The following is a 12,934-nucleotide window of genomic DNA, read 5'->3' as shown; positions in this document are numbered from 1 at the left end:
ATTCCCCATAATTGAAAATACTCTCTCAACTGGAGCAGATGTTCCAGGCAAAGACATAGCAAACTCAACCATTTTAGAAATGTTGGTACATGAAATATCAGTCTTTTGAAACACCTTAAAAATTGGTCGTGAATATTCAATACCGGTAGCTATTTTCATGTTCAGATTCTCAAAACCCCGGACATTTTGCAATCCCGGACATCACCCCGGACAGCACAAAAAAAGGACTGTCCGGGCTAATCCCGGACGTATGGTAAGCCTACACTTTTGCCATAAATTGTTTCTACACATTCTCATCTCGATGCAACCCAATAGGTTTGATTCTTCGTTGCTGTTGCGTCATTCTACATCACTGTCAAGTTAGACAAATATTTGAAGGCCGACACTGTCATGATTTCAATGCTGTGCTGTCTCTCGAATGGAAATTTTCAATAAAACAAAGAGGATGTATGAGTATAATTTAACGGCCAATAGTGAGCTGAGGTGGTTGAGTCAATAGGGCGTCGAACACCCACGTGAGAGACCTTGGATGGCCGATATCAGGTGGACTCCAGCTTCTAAGGGGGTGAATGCTCCCGGAGTATGGTACTGACATCATTTTCACTGATCTCTATATACCACGGTAGCACGGGGAAAATTTTTCATTCTTGTTATGAAACTATGAAAAAAAAAAAAATTCTTTGGAATTTATTGTAGTATAGCATGGAAATCACTAGCCTGGAAGCAAAAATTGTAATAAACAAAAATAAGGAGAATATATTTTTGAAGAAGATGGTTTCTGAATCATTGCATTTGGAAATATACAACAGATGTTACAGCGATTTTCGTAAAGATATGAAAGCGCTAAAATCACCGCTGGCCGCTGATTAGAAATGGCTGCCAGATACAAAGACAAGCATGAGAGAAAAAAGAATCAATGTCGGCTTGGAACGCTTGAAAGATATAGATAAAAATTATTAAATTACCAATATTTTTAAAAATGGTGAAGCGACAAATTAATTCAAAATTGTTCGAAATGGTGTGGAATGATCCGAAAAAGCCCGAGTGAATTTTCAAGTTTAAAGAGCAACTGAGTAACCAGATGTCGCTTAAATCAGACATATATCTTCAGCTGAAGGTCCGATTTGTTGGAAAAATATAAATGTAAGTTATGCATTTCATCAGATTTTAGGTAACAATTACATTCTTCTGATCGGGATTTGTGTAACCTAACCGGAAGAAGCTGTAACCTTCAACTAAAAAGCACTACTAATGCCGTCAAAGTCGTAACTATCTCTCATTGTAGGTAACTGAAAAAGTGCAAAAACGATAATGCACCGGAAGATTTTAGTGAAGAATAAAATATGCATTACGCAGCAAGAAAAACCACTCAACAACCATTTCCTTCCTTATCATAAATGTTGCATATCGAGAAGTCTACTTTGCTTGAGCAGTGAGGTCCTTTACCAGAAGAGAAGTAGCAGCCATGGGAAAACTAGGAGTGTTATTTCTAGCGTCAGGTAAATATATTACTGCTAGTGTATTTGTACTAACTAGCTAACTAACACTAGAAAATATATGTTAGTTATAATGCTGGTCTCCGTGCTGAACTAGTGTAAACAGTGTGGACTGGAGCTCCGTTAGCTTCTGGTGTGGTTCTTTTCTTGAAACTTGGAAGAGTAACAAGCAGTGTCGTATAAAGTACACCATCGTCCAAATATACTGTACAAACAAGCCCCAACAATTATTCAGCTGCAATTGTGTTAATCCTATGTGAGGCAAAACGGACATGCTCTAGAAAATGCACTGGTGAACATGGAGATGTACCCAAAGAATACTACACTTCAACTAAAATAAAGTTAACAGACAAGACGCAAGACTTGTGATAACTCAACAGTCTTTCATTACACGTAGGAATCCTAGCAGGTCTTCAAAATATTGAACTTGGGTTTGAAAAACCTTGCTAGCAAAGTTATAAGGTGCATTTTAAGTGAATTACTCACAAAATGTATTTTTACTAGGTTAGAACAATATCAGTCCAGTGGTACTTAAAGGATATTACTATGATCTACAAAGAATTCAAAACAAACAAAATGACAAACAAGCACACCTCGTAGCATTTGTATTACAATTACTAATTATGGTACCCTTGCCCAAAAAGATAAACCATACACGTCAGCCAATATATTTGAAATTACAGTATCAAATGGAGTGAAAGTAAGATACGTTCGGAATTGTAGATGAACGTCCCAAGTTCCCATTTCGAGATTTGTATATAGGATTGTTGATGATTGGCCATTGAAATGAGTGAGTTAGCTGTGATTATTTGAACTATTCAGCTTATACGGGACACAAGACTCATAACTACATCAAAACCTAATTCGAATCGACGAACTTCATTGAAAATACAGTCAATTTAAAATATAATTCAGATCTAAAATTAGACAAAACATGATACTAAACGATGATGTATGGGGAAATTCTGAACACAAACCCATGAAAGAAATGCAAAGTCTCCTTAGTCTCGCGGAAGGCAGTTTCAAAAGCGTGTATACCACCATGGCCGTATTTAGAGGGGGGGGTTTCTAGGGTTCAAACCCCCCCCGAAACTTCTGACATGTTGGATTAATGGAAGTTCAGAAACCAAAATCTGTAACAAATTTTCAATTTTTTTGCCGAAGCATCACAAAAATACAAGGCTACAATGTTGAAACGATGGAGCTAGAATTTTCATACATTTGGAATTCTGAAACTTGAGTGAAACAGGATTTTTTCTCAGAATCGTAGCCCACCCGCGACCCCTCCATTATCACTTCTGCTGTCATCTTTCCAGTGTTGCTCCTGCGTCACAAGCAATATAGACTGAAGATTCCCTTATGATTGTCCCAAAATTCCCTTTCCAGCTTTTAAATTCCCTGTCCGATAAAGTCGAAAATCCCCCTTGATAGGAGTTCAAACCTAGGATCTCCAGTTTCGTAGCGCGTTACGTTCGCGATTGAGGTTACAATCCATGCACCAGGCTAAGCTTTTAAAGAGAATAACTGGTTCCACACTTTTCAAAATTCCAAAAATTTAATTTTAAAGTCAAACAACAAAAACTTTATGACTAAAATTTCCATCCAACTTTTAAAGCTTTTCTCTTGAAGGTATCTAAAGTTTAATGACGAAGTATAATAATTGTGCATTTCAGTACACACTGTATGAAACGTAAAAAAAAAAAAAAGAAACTTGTGCTGGTTATTCACTCATCTGCTGGATTGAGTTAGCCCCCTTAAGGATATAACAATAATATAATAATTATTATTATTAGTATTATTATTATGGAATAAAATTGTTTTATTATTATGAAATTTTAATTATTATTGTACAATTATTGTTATTATTTCTATTATTCAAATTTCTGGCGACGCCCATGGGAACAATTATGAATGAACCCCCCCGAAATTTTTTCCTGCCTACGGCCATGTATACCACGTATATTTGAGTATAAAGGCACCACTTTCTATTGTAAGTGCAAAGAGTATTGCTTTCGAGTCTTAATGTTGAGACTATCTAATTTGTTTCTGAGTGTTAAGGGCATCACTTTCCTTTATAGTGTAAAAAAACAACTTACAAATAAATAGTAACCCTAAGTATCGAAAATATGCCTTCTTTCTTTAGTTCTAGCAACATCGCTAGCACTCCGAGTGCATGACCCAGTAGAGCTTCCTTCGACCAGATTGAGAAGAAGCCCAATCGAAACAGAGGACGAAGATCTTTCGATTGACAACTGCACCTACCCTGCCTATATACAACCTGTTTGTGGATCGGATAACGTCACGTACAGAAACGTCCATCATTTAAAATGTGTGAAACATGCTAATCCTGAAAAAAGTTGAGTAAGAGAATTTTTTCTGTTTCTCTCTCCTGGCCCTTTAAGGTTACGAATGGAACATAGTACATTCGGGTAACTGCAATGTTGTAGAACAACGAGACTCTAACGTCTGGACTCTTCAGGTTCAGTATAATCCTCTGCGGGGATTGCTTCGTGTCCTTCATATATTCTTGTATGCAGGGTAGATAAAAATCATAATTATTACGTAAAAAGTAGTTTTGACGATTTTTTATTTCAATCGATTTTTTATTTCTCTTAAAGCACACTTCAAATTGCTTGTATGTTTTTCGACACCGTCTATATAGATACTCTTTGTGATCAAAAGTATCCGGACACTCACTGGAATTAGGGCGTGAAGTTCGAAGCATCCTACATCGGATGCACTGGTAGTCAATATCGTGTGGGGCCACACTTGGCCTTGATGACAGCCTCCACTCTCGCAGACATACTGGCAATCTGGTGGCGAAAGGTATCTTGGGGAATGGCGGCCCATTCTTCGCGGAGTGCCGAGATGAGAAGAGCAGTGGATGTTGGTCGGCATGGTCTGGCAAGAAGTCGGCGTTCCAAAACATCCCAGAGATGTTCAATGGGATTCAAATCGGGGCTTCGCGCAGGCCAGGCCATAAGTGAGACGATGTTCTCTTGAAACCACTGTTCCACACGACCCTCAGTGTGGACGGGCGCATTGTCGTGTTGAAACACGCAATCATCATCCGCTAATTGTTCTTCGATGGTAGGCAGCATGAACGTTTGTAAAATGTCAACGTAATGATGAGCCGTGACAGTACCGTGCAAAGCAACGAGGGGACCAAGCCCCTTCCAGGAAAAGCATGCCCACACTGTCACCCCACCTCCACCGAATTTCACTGTCGGCACAACACAGGATGCTAAATGTTGTTCATGAGGCATTCGCCGCACTCACACACGATCGTCGGATCGCCACATGGTATAACGCGATTCATCACTCCACATCACGGATTTCCACTGTTCTAACGACTAGTTGCACCTCTCCTTACACCATACGAGGCGGTGCTTCGCGTTTCGTTGGGTGATGTGGGGCTTCTGGGCAGCCCCTCGTCCATGGTAACAGAGTCGTCGTACCTGACGTCGCACAGTCATGCTGCTAGGATTACATCCTGCCCTAGTTTGGAATTCCTGTGTGATTATGGCGATCGCTGATTGCCGGTTCTCTCGTACTACCCTATTCAACACTCGGCGGTCTCTGTCTGCCAAAATGGGCGCTCGGCCAGAATGTTTTGCGGTTGTACACGTCCCATTACGTTTCCACTTTACTATCACATCGGCGACAGTGGACTTCGGGATGTTTAGGAGGGTGGATATCTCGAGCACTGACTTGTTACTCCTGTGGCACCCAATCACTTCACCACGTTCGAAGTCTGTAAGTTCCTTCGACCGACCCATTCTGCTGTCTCGTACATTATGCTGCCTGTAGTGGTCCCTTGCTTGCCTCACCTCGCTGTAGATGGCACCACAGAGGGGCCTACTATGCGGAACACACATTTTGACTGGTGTCCGGATATTTTTGATCACATAGAGTATATATAGTTTCTAGAAATGCTTTTTCTGCTAAACAGTCCTGCAAATCATTTGGAAAGTTTGATTAGAGCAAATAAGAAATTATATGCCAATATATACACTTTTCTGTTTGATACTGTATACATGAACCTGCTATGGAAACGTTAGTTGAGTGTGCTAATGAAACTGTAATAATTTCAGTAACGTTTCTCCCAGTAAAAATAAAACATTCTGGATGTACAGTAGAGCGTCGATTATCCGAAGTAATTGGGGGACATGGGTGTTCGGAAAACTGGTTTGTTCGGATAATCGAACTGTACATGTTTATTTGCCAAAAAGAAGTACTGTACAGTAAATTTATTCATAAAAACAGGCATCTCTTTAAGTATGTATTACAAAGTAACGTACAAAGGCAACTTTAGTAGGAATATATAGTATGTGGTACAGTTTATTAAACAAAAATATGTACATATTACATACGCATTTTGCATGAACAATACACACAGTACACAAAATTAACGTTTAAAAAAATCCTTTATTTTGGTCTGTCTAAGCAAGCCTACACGCTTACGAGCAGCTAAGTCACGTACTTTTTTCATTACAGATATCTGAAAGTGAGCGAGTACACAGTTCGGTTAAGCGGTCGTTCGGTTGACCGACGTTCGGATAATCGACGCTCTACTGTACTATATAATTGTAACTTAAAATGTCATTTATATTCTTTGTAGCTGAATTTTGGCGATTTCATAAAATTACAGTTTACAATTGCAAAGTGTCAGGTGCCAGACTTATTTACAGCTTAATAATATTGACACTATTTAGGTTTAACATGTAATGTTTTGTGTATATTATTTTACACAAAATGTGCTATTTTTACCTATAAAAGTCATACATCCAGGGACTCTAAAACACGTTTTATAATTAGTAAAATTGATTCATCTGTGGGTTATTGATCTTTGCGAAAAAAAGTAGTATGTTTTGCCCCCGGAAACAGACGTTGCTAGGGATGTCAAAAAATTACACTTTTAGCATTAAAAGAGGGGTGAGTGAGTGATTTTTAAATTTCCTGCTTTATCAATAGACCAGCCAACAATACTGGAAAAAACTTTGATCTCATATATGTTTCCATTGTTCACAGCTCACATCATTTCCATAATTATTTCTAGATTTGACCATTCGCATGTTGAGTCCCTGCATGTGTGAGATGGCAACCAAGAACAACACAGAAGAGCCAGTGTGTGCGAGCAACGGGCAGACGTTCGCTAACATTTGGATGTTCCAGTGCTACAAGGCTGTAAAGATGGATGGTAAAAAAAGTCTTCAGTTTAAACACAAATGACATTCTGAGAAACGAGCAGGCTTAGAATTTAAAAAAATATATATTTCAAATGGAGATAAAGGGTGTATTAACAGCCTATGCTGTTAGAATATGCCGTCTAACTTACAATATTTTATTATTAAATATTACAACTTACTCATCAATTTACAAAAAAGGGTGCATCCGTTTGCTTACCCTGAGGACAGACTCAATCAGGACGCCAGAGCTCTGTGCTATGTTTAGAATGAGATGCATGGATTTAAATCACAAACACACACTCGTACAAGTAAAATATGTTAAGTAAGGCTATATTCCAGCATAGAAAAACTTTCAAATAGAAATATGAATATTTCATCTTATGTATAGATAATTATGATAAATTGCAGTTATATGTACAATCATTACATTAACAAAAACACGAAAATCACATTACACTTATTTATAATTAAAAACCGTCAAGGACATGTTAACAGTAGTTGCACTTAGTTGTTGGGACAAAGTCATACATATGTATAATGTGGTGTACAAGTAGTTCTGGGCATATTGTCCATTACTATTTCATTAATTTCTTTCTTGCATCCTATGCGTTTTAAGGAATAGGTTATTACGTATGCTGGTGATGAAGTTGTCAGCAATTTGTTTCATGACGTTAAACTCTCATTGGGCAAATTAAAGAACATTAACATGTTGATGGACAATTTGCTTGGTAGCATACCACTGTACAGACCAACGTAAGGTTTATTTAGCGTACCCTAAATTCCATTCCTTATCACACGAATTTTAGTAAAATAAATAATATATTTCACTGTTATTTTTTTATTTTTATTTATATAGATAAATTGAGGGTTGAAAAGAATGGCAGCTGCGATGGGAAACCTTTTGAACCTTGCAACAGTGAATACGATTTTTTCATGTCTCCTGTCTGCGGATCCGATAACGTGACCTATTATAACATATGGAAGATGACGTGTATAGCTAGGCAGGAAAGTCAAGGTAATGTGATGTTATGTTTATAGAGCAGCTGAGTGCCTACAGTAATATCCACTACATTTATTTCTTCTCTGTAATTTGAAGAAGACACCCTTTGTTTTTCTTATCTTGCAAAGATCTATCATCTGCAAATAATGATGGGAGCGAAAATAAAAGGTCTTAAGTAACGAACGGAAGAACTTTAATGCGTCTAATCGCTTGTTATGTAGTCATTGTTGTTCTTGTCTTTCTTCTCATTGTAAACAACTGATGAATGCTTAAGTGTTTGAGCCCATACAATGTTTCTCAAACGTTGGTGCCCCTGTATTATAGTGACTTCACAGTAGACGACGAGCTGGAACATTTTCCCCTACCCAACTCCATTAGGTTTACCATTGCAAAGGGTAACTTTAAGAATCGTGACAGCAGTTACGAAACAAAAATGTTAAGTGCATCGTACGTCAATGTAAACATGAGATTTCGGAGAATATATACCTTACAGATGAGAATGTAAAGAATAAATGGAGCAGGAAATCGAGAAAAGCGAATGCTCCAAAAGGAATTCGATTTGGAATCGCAGCCAATGAGCTCCGCCGGTTCAATCGCCTGAGACTTCTGGTTTCCCATCATCCGTAGCGGCAGCGTGACCGACTTGAGATCGGGTGAGCTTCGGGCCAGCTTCGGCTGTGCTCGGAACCGGAATATCCAACTTTTGTATAAAAATGTATGATTTTCTTACTCCGGTTATTCTCTATCTTAGTCTCAGTAAGGTATTTGTTATATATGGACATATTCTCCGAAATCTCATCTTTACATTGATGTACAATACACATCACAATTTTGTTTCATAACTGCTGTCACAATAATTAAAGTTACCCCTTCGATGGAAATTCCTATCGATTTGAATAGGTGAAAAACACGTTTTCACTTTGTATAGACTCAACACGTGCTCCGTCATCTGCTGTGACGTCACCACTAATACAGTCCATTCGTTTCTACTCTTAGTTCGCGCTGTTGTCGTACAAGGCACTGGCCCTGAGGTTACTCGCTATATAAAAAAAGGACTGTCACATATTTAAAAAATAATAAATCTTTAGACAGCAGAAAAGTAGTACTTTGTTACTATGGAATGATAGATGAACACAAGAGAACAAATAAAGTCTTCAACCAATATAATAGTCCAGGGGTATTTGTAGTCCAGTGGGTTTTTGAATGAAGGAAATATATGACTACCGGTAATATGTTGCTAGTGTGGTACACAATAACGTACTACCAGGTGTTTTGCCCGCAATTGTGACGTCATAAATCCAAGATGGTACGCTTTATACACTAACTATGAAAATCCATCATAACTCCACTCCCTTAATAGTGGTTTTGGAAAAACTTTTATAGATTCATGCTTTGTTCAGAATTGAAAAAGAAACAAAATTGATTTTTACAGTTTTCTTCATATATTGCACTTTTATGGAGATATATCTAGTGAAACTATTTCGTGTCCTTTTCTGCAAGGATTCTATGCATATTTTACACTTTACTCGACATTCTTGCATATAAAGGGGAGAAATTACTGACTGTGATATTTTGTTGATGCCTGCTATTGTGGCGTATTGCCTGTGTGACATCATACATCCAAGATGGCTGCCTCTGCAGACAATGACAAACAAAACGACCCTATATACTTAACTCCTTTAGGAGTAATTTTGACCATTTGTAAGTTTGTTGGAAGACATGTGTATGGAGGATACTTTTATTTGGAGGCATGCAATCATGTATTACTACAGGTGTTTTGCTGGATAATGTGTCAGAGACCATACATGACTTCCCAAATCCAAGATGGCCGCCTTGGAGGTTCTGCACATGAAATACTGTCCATAACCTGATTTAGAGTTCGTTTATCAGATTTTTCCAGACGCATTTTCTGTTAATAAATAACAAGTGAAAAATATTAATTATTAGTATTATCATTATCATTACTATTATTATGAATATTACAGTAAAGGAGTAATAACATCGCCTGTGAATTCCGCATTGTCTTTTAAAATATAAGCAGAAAACCGGTCATCAAGATTGAGAGTGGTTGTAATCATTTAGGAAATACTGACTTAGATATAGTGGAACCTCGATTTTATGTTATTCAGGCGACCAAGCTGAAAAACTTAGAATGCGAGAAAATGTAAAACGGAGGAAAATTTCTTAGCAATTTGCTATGTTGGGACCACCAAGATTGAATATAAAATGCAGGACAATGTAAAATCAAGGAACTTGAAATCGGGATTCCGCTGCAATTATTATTTGTAAATTTCAATTAATTTATGAGGGGGGAAATGCTTCCCTTTCCCCTGCCAGGTTACGCCTATACTTATCTTTACACATAGTGAACAGAAATTTTGAATATTATACCTTAAAACATATGGTACTTCAAGCTTTATGCTAAATACATAAGCATTTTAATAGGATTAACTTCTAATGTCATTTGATGCAAATTATTTTTTTATCACCCTGTCCCTGAACCACCCATCCCAATTTTTATTAGTATATTAGTTTATTAGTACACACTTTGAGCTACCTACATATAAAATTGGAGGGAAATTGAAGGGGGGGGCATTGCACGAAATTCGCTCTTGACGTTAGCCATTTTCTGTTCTAAACAATACATGAAACTATACATAAAAATACATGGTTATTAATATAATCATCTGAAACCTTATTTAAATTAAAGTTTACACTATTTTGAATAAAATAAAAGAAACTTGAAGTATCTACGGCAAACCTGAGGGAAGATACCATCATTTATAACCTAATGCTTGTCATTCAAAGTGGTGCCGCATGTGGCGTACACGGAGATTTTAAAAAGCGCGTTACTTCTGAACCCCTTGACCAATCTAAAAAAAATGTCATTTTTTAAATCAGCATTAAAAATTCTATAATTATACCGAATTTAATCAAAATCGGGGATGGTGGATGACATGGCCTGGATGAATTGACGTCGAATGACCCCTTAGTCTTTAAGTGACTTTCTGAGCCCCATAAACGTAACCGTGAGTGACAATTTATGTGCGTGTGTGTGTGTGTGTGTGAATTTCATTTAAAATGCCAATAATGCAGTCATCAAATCAGCTATACTTAGAATTAATATTTTACGGCAATACCCAACTAACTTTGATTTCTATTCATATTTTCATAGATATTGAGGCACAAGATCATGGAAAATGTAATTCTTATGACATAAATACAGTGTATGACCCTGTTTGTGGTACCGATGGAAACACATTTGGAAACATCGAGATTCTTGTGGTTATTATGGAGAAGCTAGTTACTAACAATGGTAGGAAACAATGTTTTCTATATTAGATGTTGTTTACATGTAGTTGAAGATTCACGCCTTCTTCGGCGAATAGCGAGATGTGATCGAATGTTATTTTCCATACCTCTATAATTTTTGTTATGAAAAAAATATAGCATTATTAGATATACACATTATTTGTATTTCTTTCAACTTTGGTCACTCTGTTGATCTGAAAATTGGTCTCTTACCTTAAAAGAGGAACATAAATTAAGGGTATTTGAAAATAAAATTCTTAGGAAAATATTTGGACATCAAAGGGTTGAGCGGAGGTTACATAATTTAGAACTGCATAATTTGTATTCCATGTCCAGATATTATTAGAATGATATATCAAGAAGACTTAGTTGGGCAGGCAATGTGGCACGAATGGGAGAGGAGATAAGAGTTTACAGGATTCTTGTTGGGAAACCTGGTGGTAAGAGACCTGTAGGAAGGCCGAGACAAAGATGCATGGATAACGTTGAGATGGACCTGAAGAAAATCGGTAAGGATGGAAATTATTGGATTGATCTTGCCCATGATAGGGACAGATGGAAAGCTTGTGTTGCTGAAGCCTTCGGGTTTAAGAAGGCTAGAGAGTTGGTTAGTTAGTTTGGTCTCTCTGAAGCACAGTAGCTTGTACTTTCGTGTACAAGTACTGCTCAAGTATCGAAACATTGATAATACATTTTATTTAAACCAACAAAAGCTTTTAAAACTGGATGCAAAGTGAATCAGAACGCACCATGATTTAATTACTTTTATGACTATGGATTTTACTCCAATACTCCAATAGTCCCGACTCATATCAATGCGGTACCACAAAGAACCGCCCTTAAATGTATAACGTCACAGCACAAGACTGGCCTTTCTAATCTTCTCACTTAAGCATCCCCAAGGAAAATAAACATGCGTGTAGTTTAGGCATTCACAGTGTCTTGTGTTCGTGACATCATGCGTCTGAGGGCATGGTGAACTACAACAAGGTGATTTGTCTGACTACAAATACTTTGCGTTCAACATACCTATGTTGTTTCATTTCGTTACAAGAGTTTGTACATCTAATTAACTCTCTAGCTTTCTCAAACCGGAATGTTTATGACTGCAGCAATACAAGTCCCTATCCTGGGCAAGATCAATCCAATCTTTTCCATCCTTACCGATTTCATTAAAGTCAATCTCAACGTTATCTCTCCATCCTCGCCTTGGCCTTCTTACAGGTCTCTTACCATCAAGTTTTCCAACAAGAATCCTGTAAACTCTTCTTTCCTCTCCCATTCGTGCCACATGGCCTGTCCATCTAAGTCTTCTTGATTTAATTATTCTTTTAATATCCGCACATGAACACATATTATGTAGTTCAAAATAATGTAACCTTCTTCAGTCACCTGTCTCCTCATCCCTTTTAGGTCCAAATATTTTCCTAAGGATTTTACTTTCAAATTCTCTTAATTTATGTAAGGGACAAAGTTTCCCATCCATATAATACTACAGGCAAAATTACTGTTTTGTATATTTTAACTTTTAGTTTCTTAGTTATTAAACGAGATGACAAAAGTTTATGAAGAGAGAAGTAACGTGCATTTCCTGAATTAAGCCTACTTTTTATTTCCTCTTTAATATAATTTTCATTTGTTAGTATTACTCCTAAGTATTTGAATTTGGAAACTGGCTCAAACGAGTTGTTATCAATAATTAGATTTTGATTATTTCCAAACACTTGGTTTCGGCCATTAAGTTCTCTCTTTGTTAACTTCCGAACCTATCTCTTTAGCTGCTTTTAAAAATATTTTAGCATTATTCTTAATGTACAATGTTTTGATAATTGTAACAACAGAACTGTTTTATTCTGTCTAAAGCACACAATTTTTTTTATGTACACAATGTTCTCCATTTCTAAGAAAACTATAATTACATTTGTTATTGAATGATT

General features: G+C 37.0%; 1 protein-coding gene across 1 annotated transcript in view; it reads left to right on the top strand.

Moving 5' to 3' along the window:
• The first annotated feature begins 1,398 nt into the window (after positions 1-1,398).
• LOC145996514 (serine protease inhibitor dipetalogastin-like) overlaps positions 1,399-12,934 on the top strand; it is a 34,065-nt gene continuing 22,529 nt past the window's right edge. The window contains exons 1-5 of the mRNA XM_083133016.1: positions 1,399-1,499; positions 3,640-3,852; positions 6,556-6,696; positions 7,542-7,700; positions 10,861-11,001. Coding sequence (XP_082989142.1) covers positions 1,466-1,499; positions 3,640-3,852; positions 6,556-6,696; positions 7,542-7,700; positions 10,861-11,001 — 688 coding nt within the window. The 5' untranslated portion in view covers positions 1,399-1,465. The remainder of the gene's footprint in view (positions 1,500-3,639; positions 3,853-6,555; positions 6,697-7,541; positions 7,701-10,860; positions 11,002-12,934) is intronic.

Source organism: Lepisma saccharinum, chromosome 12, assembly GCF_977018435.1.
Source record: "Lepisma saccharinum chromosome 12, izLepSacc3.1, whole genome shotgun sequence".
NCBI classification, from domain to species: Eukaryota; Metazoa; Arthropoda; class Insecta; order Zygentoma; family Lepismatidae; genus Lepisma; species Lepisma saccharinum.
Note: the sequence above shows the minus strand (reverse complement) of the source record. Positions and strands in the feature narration are given on the sequence as shown.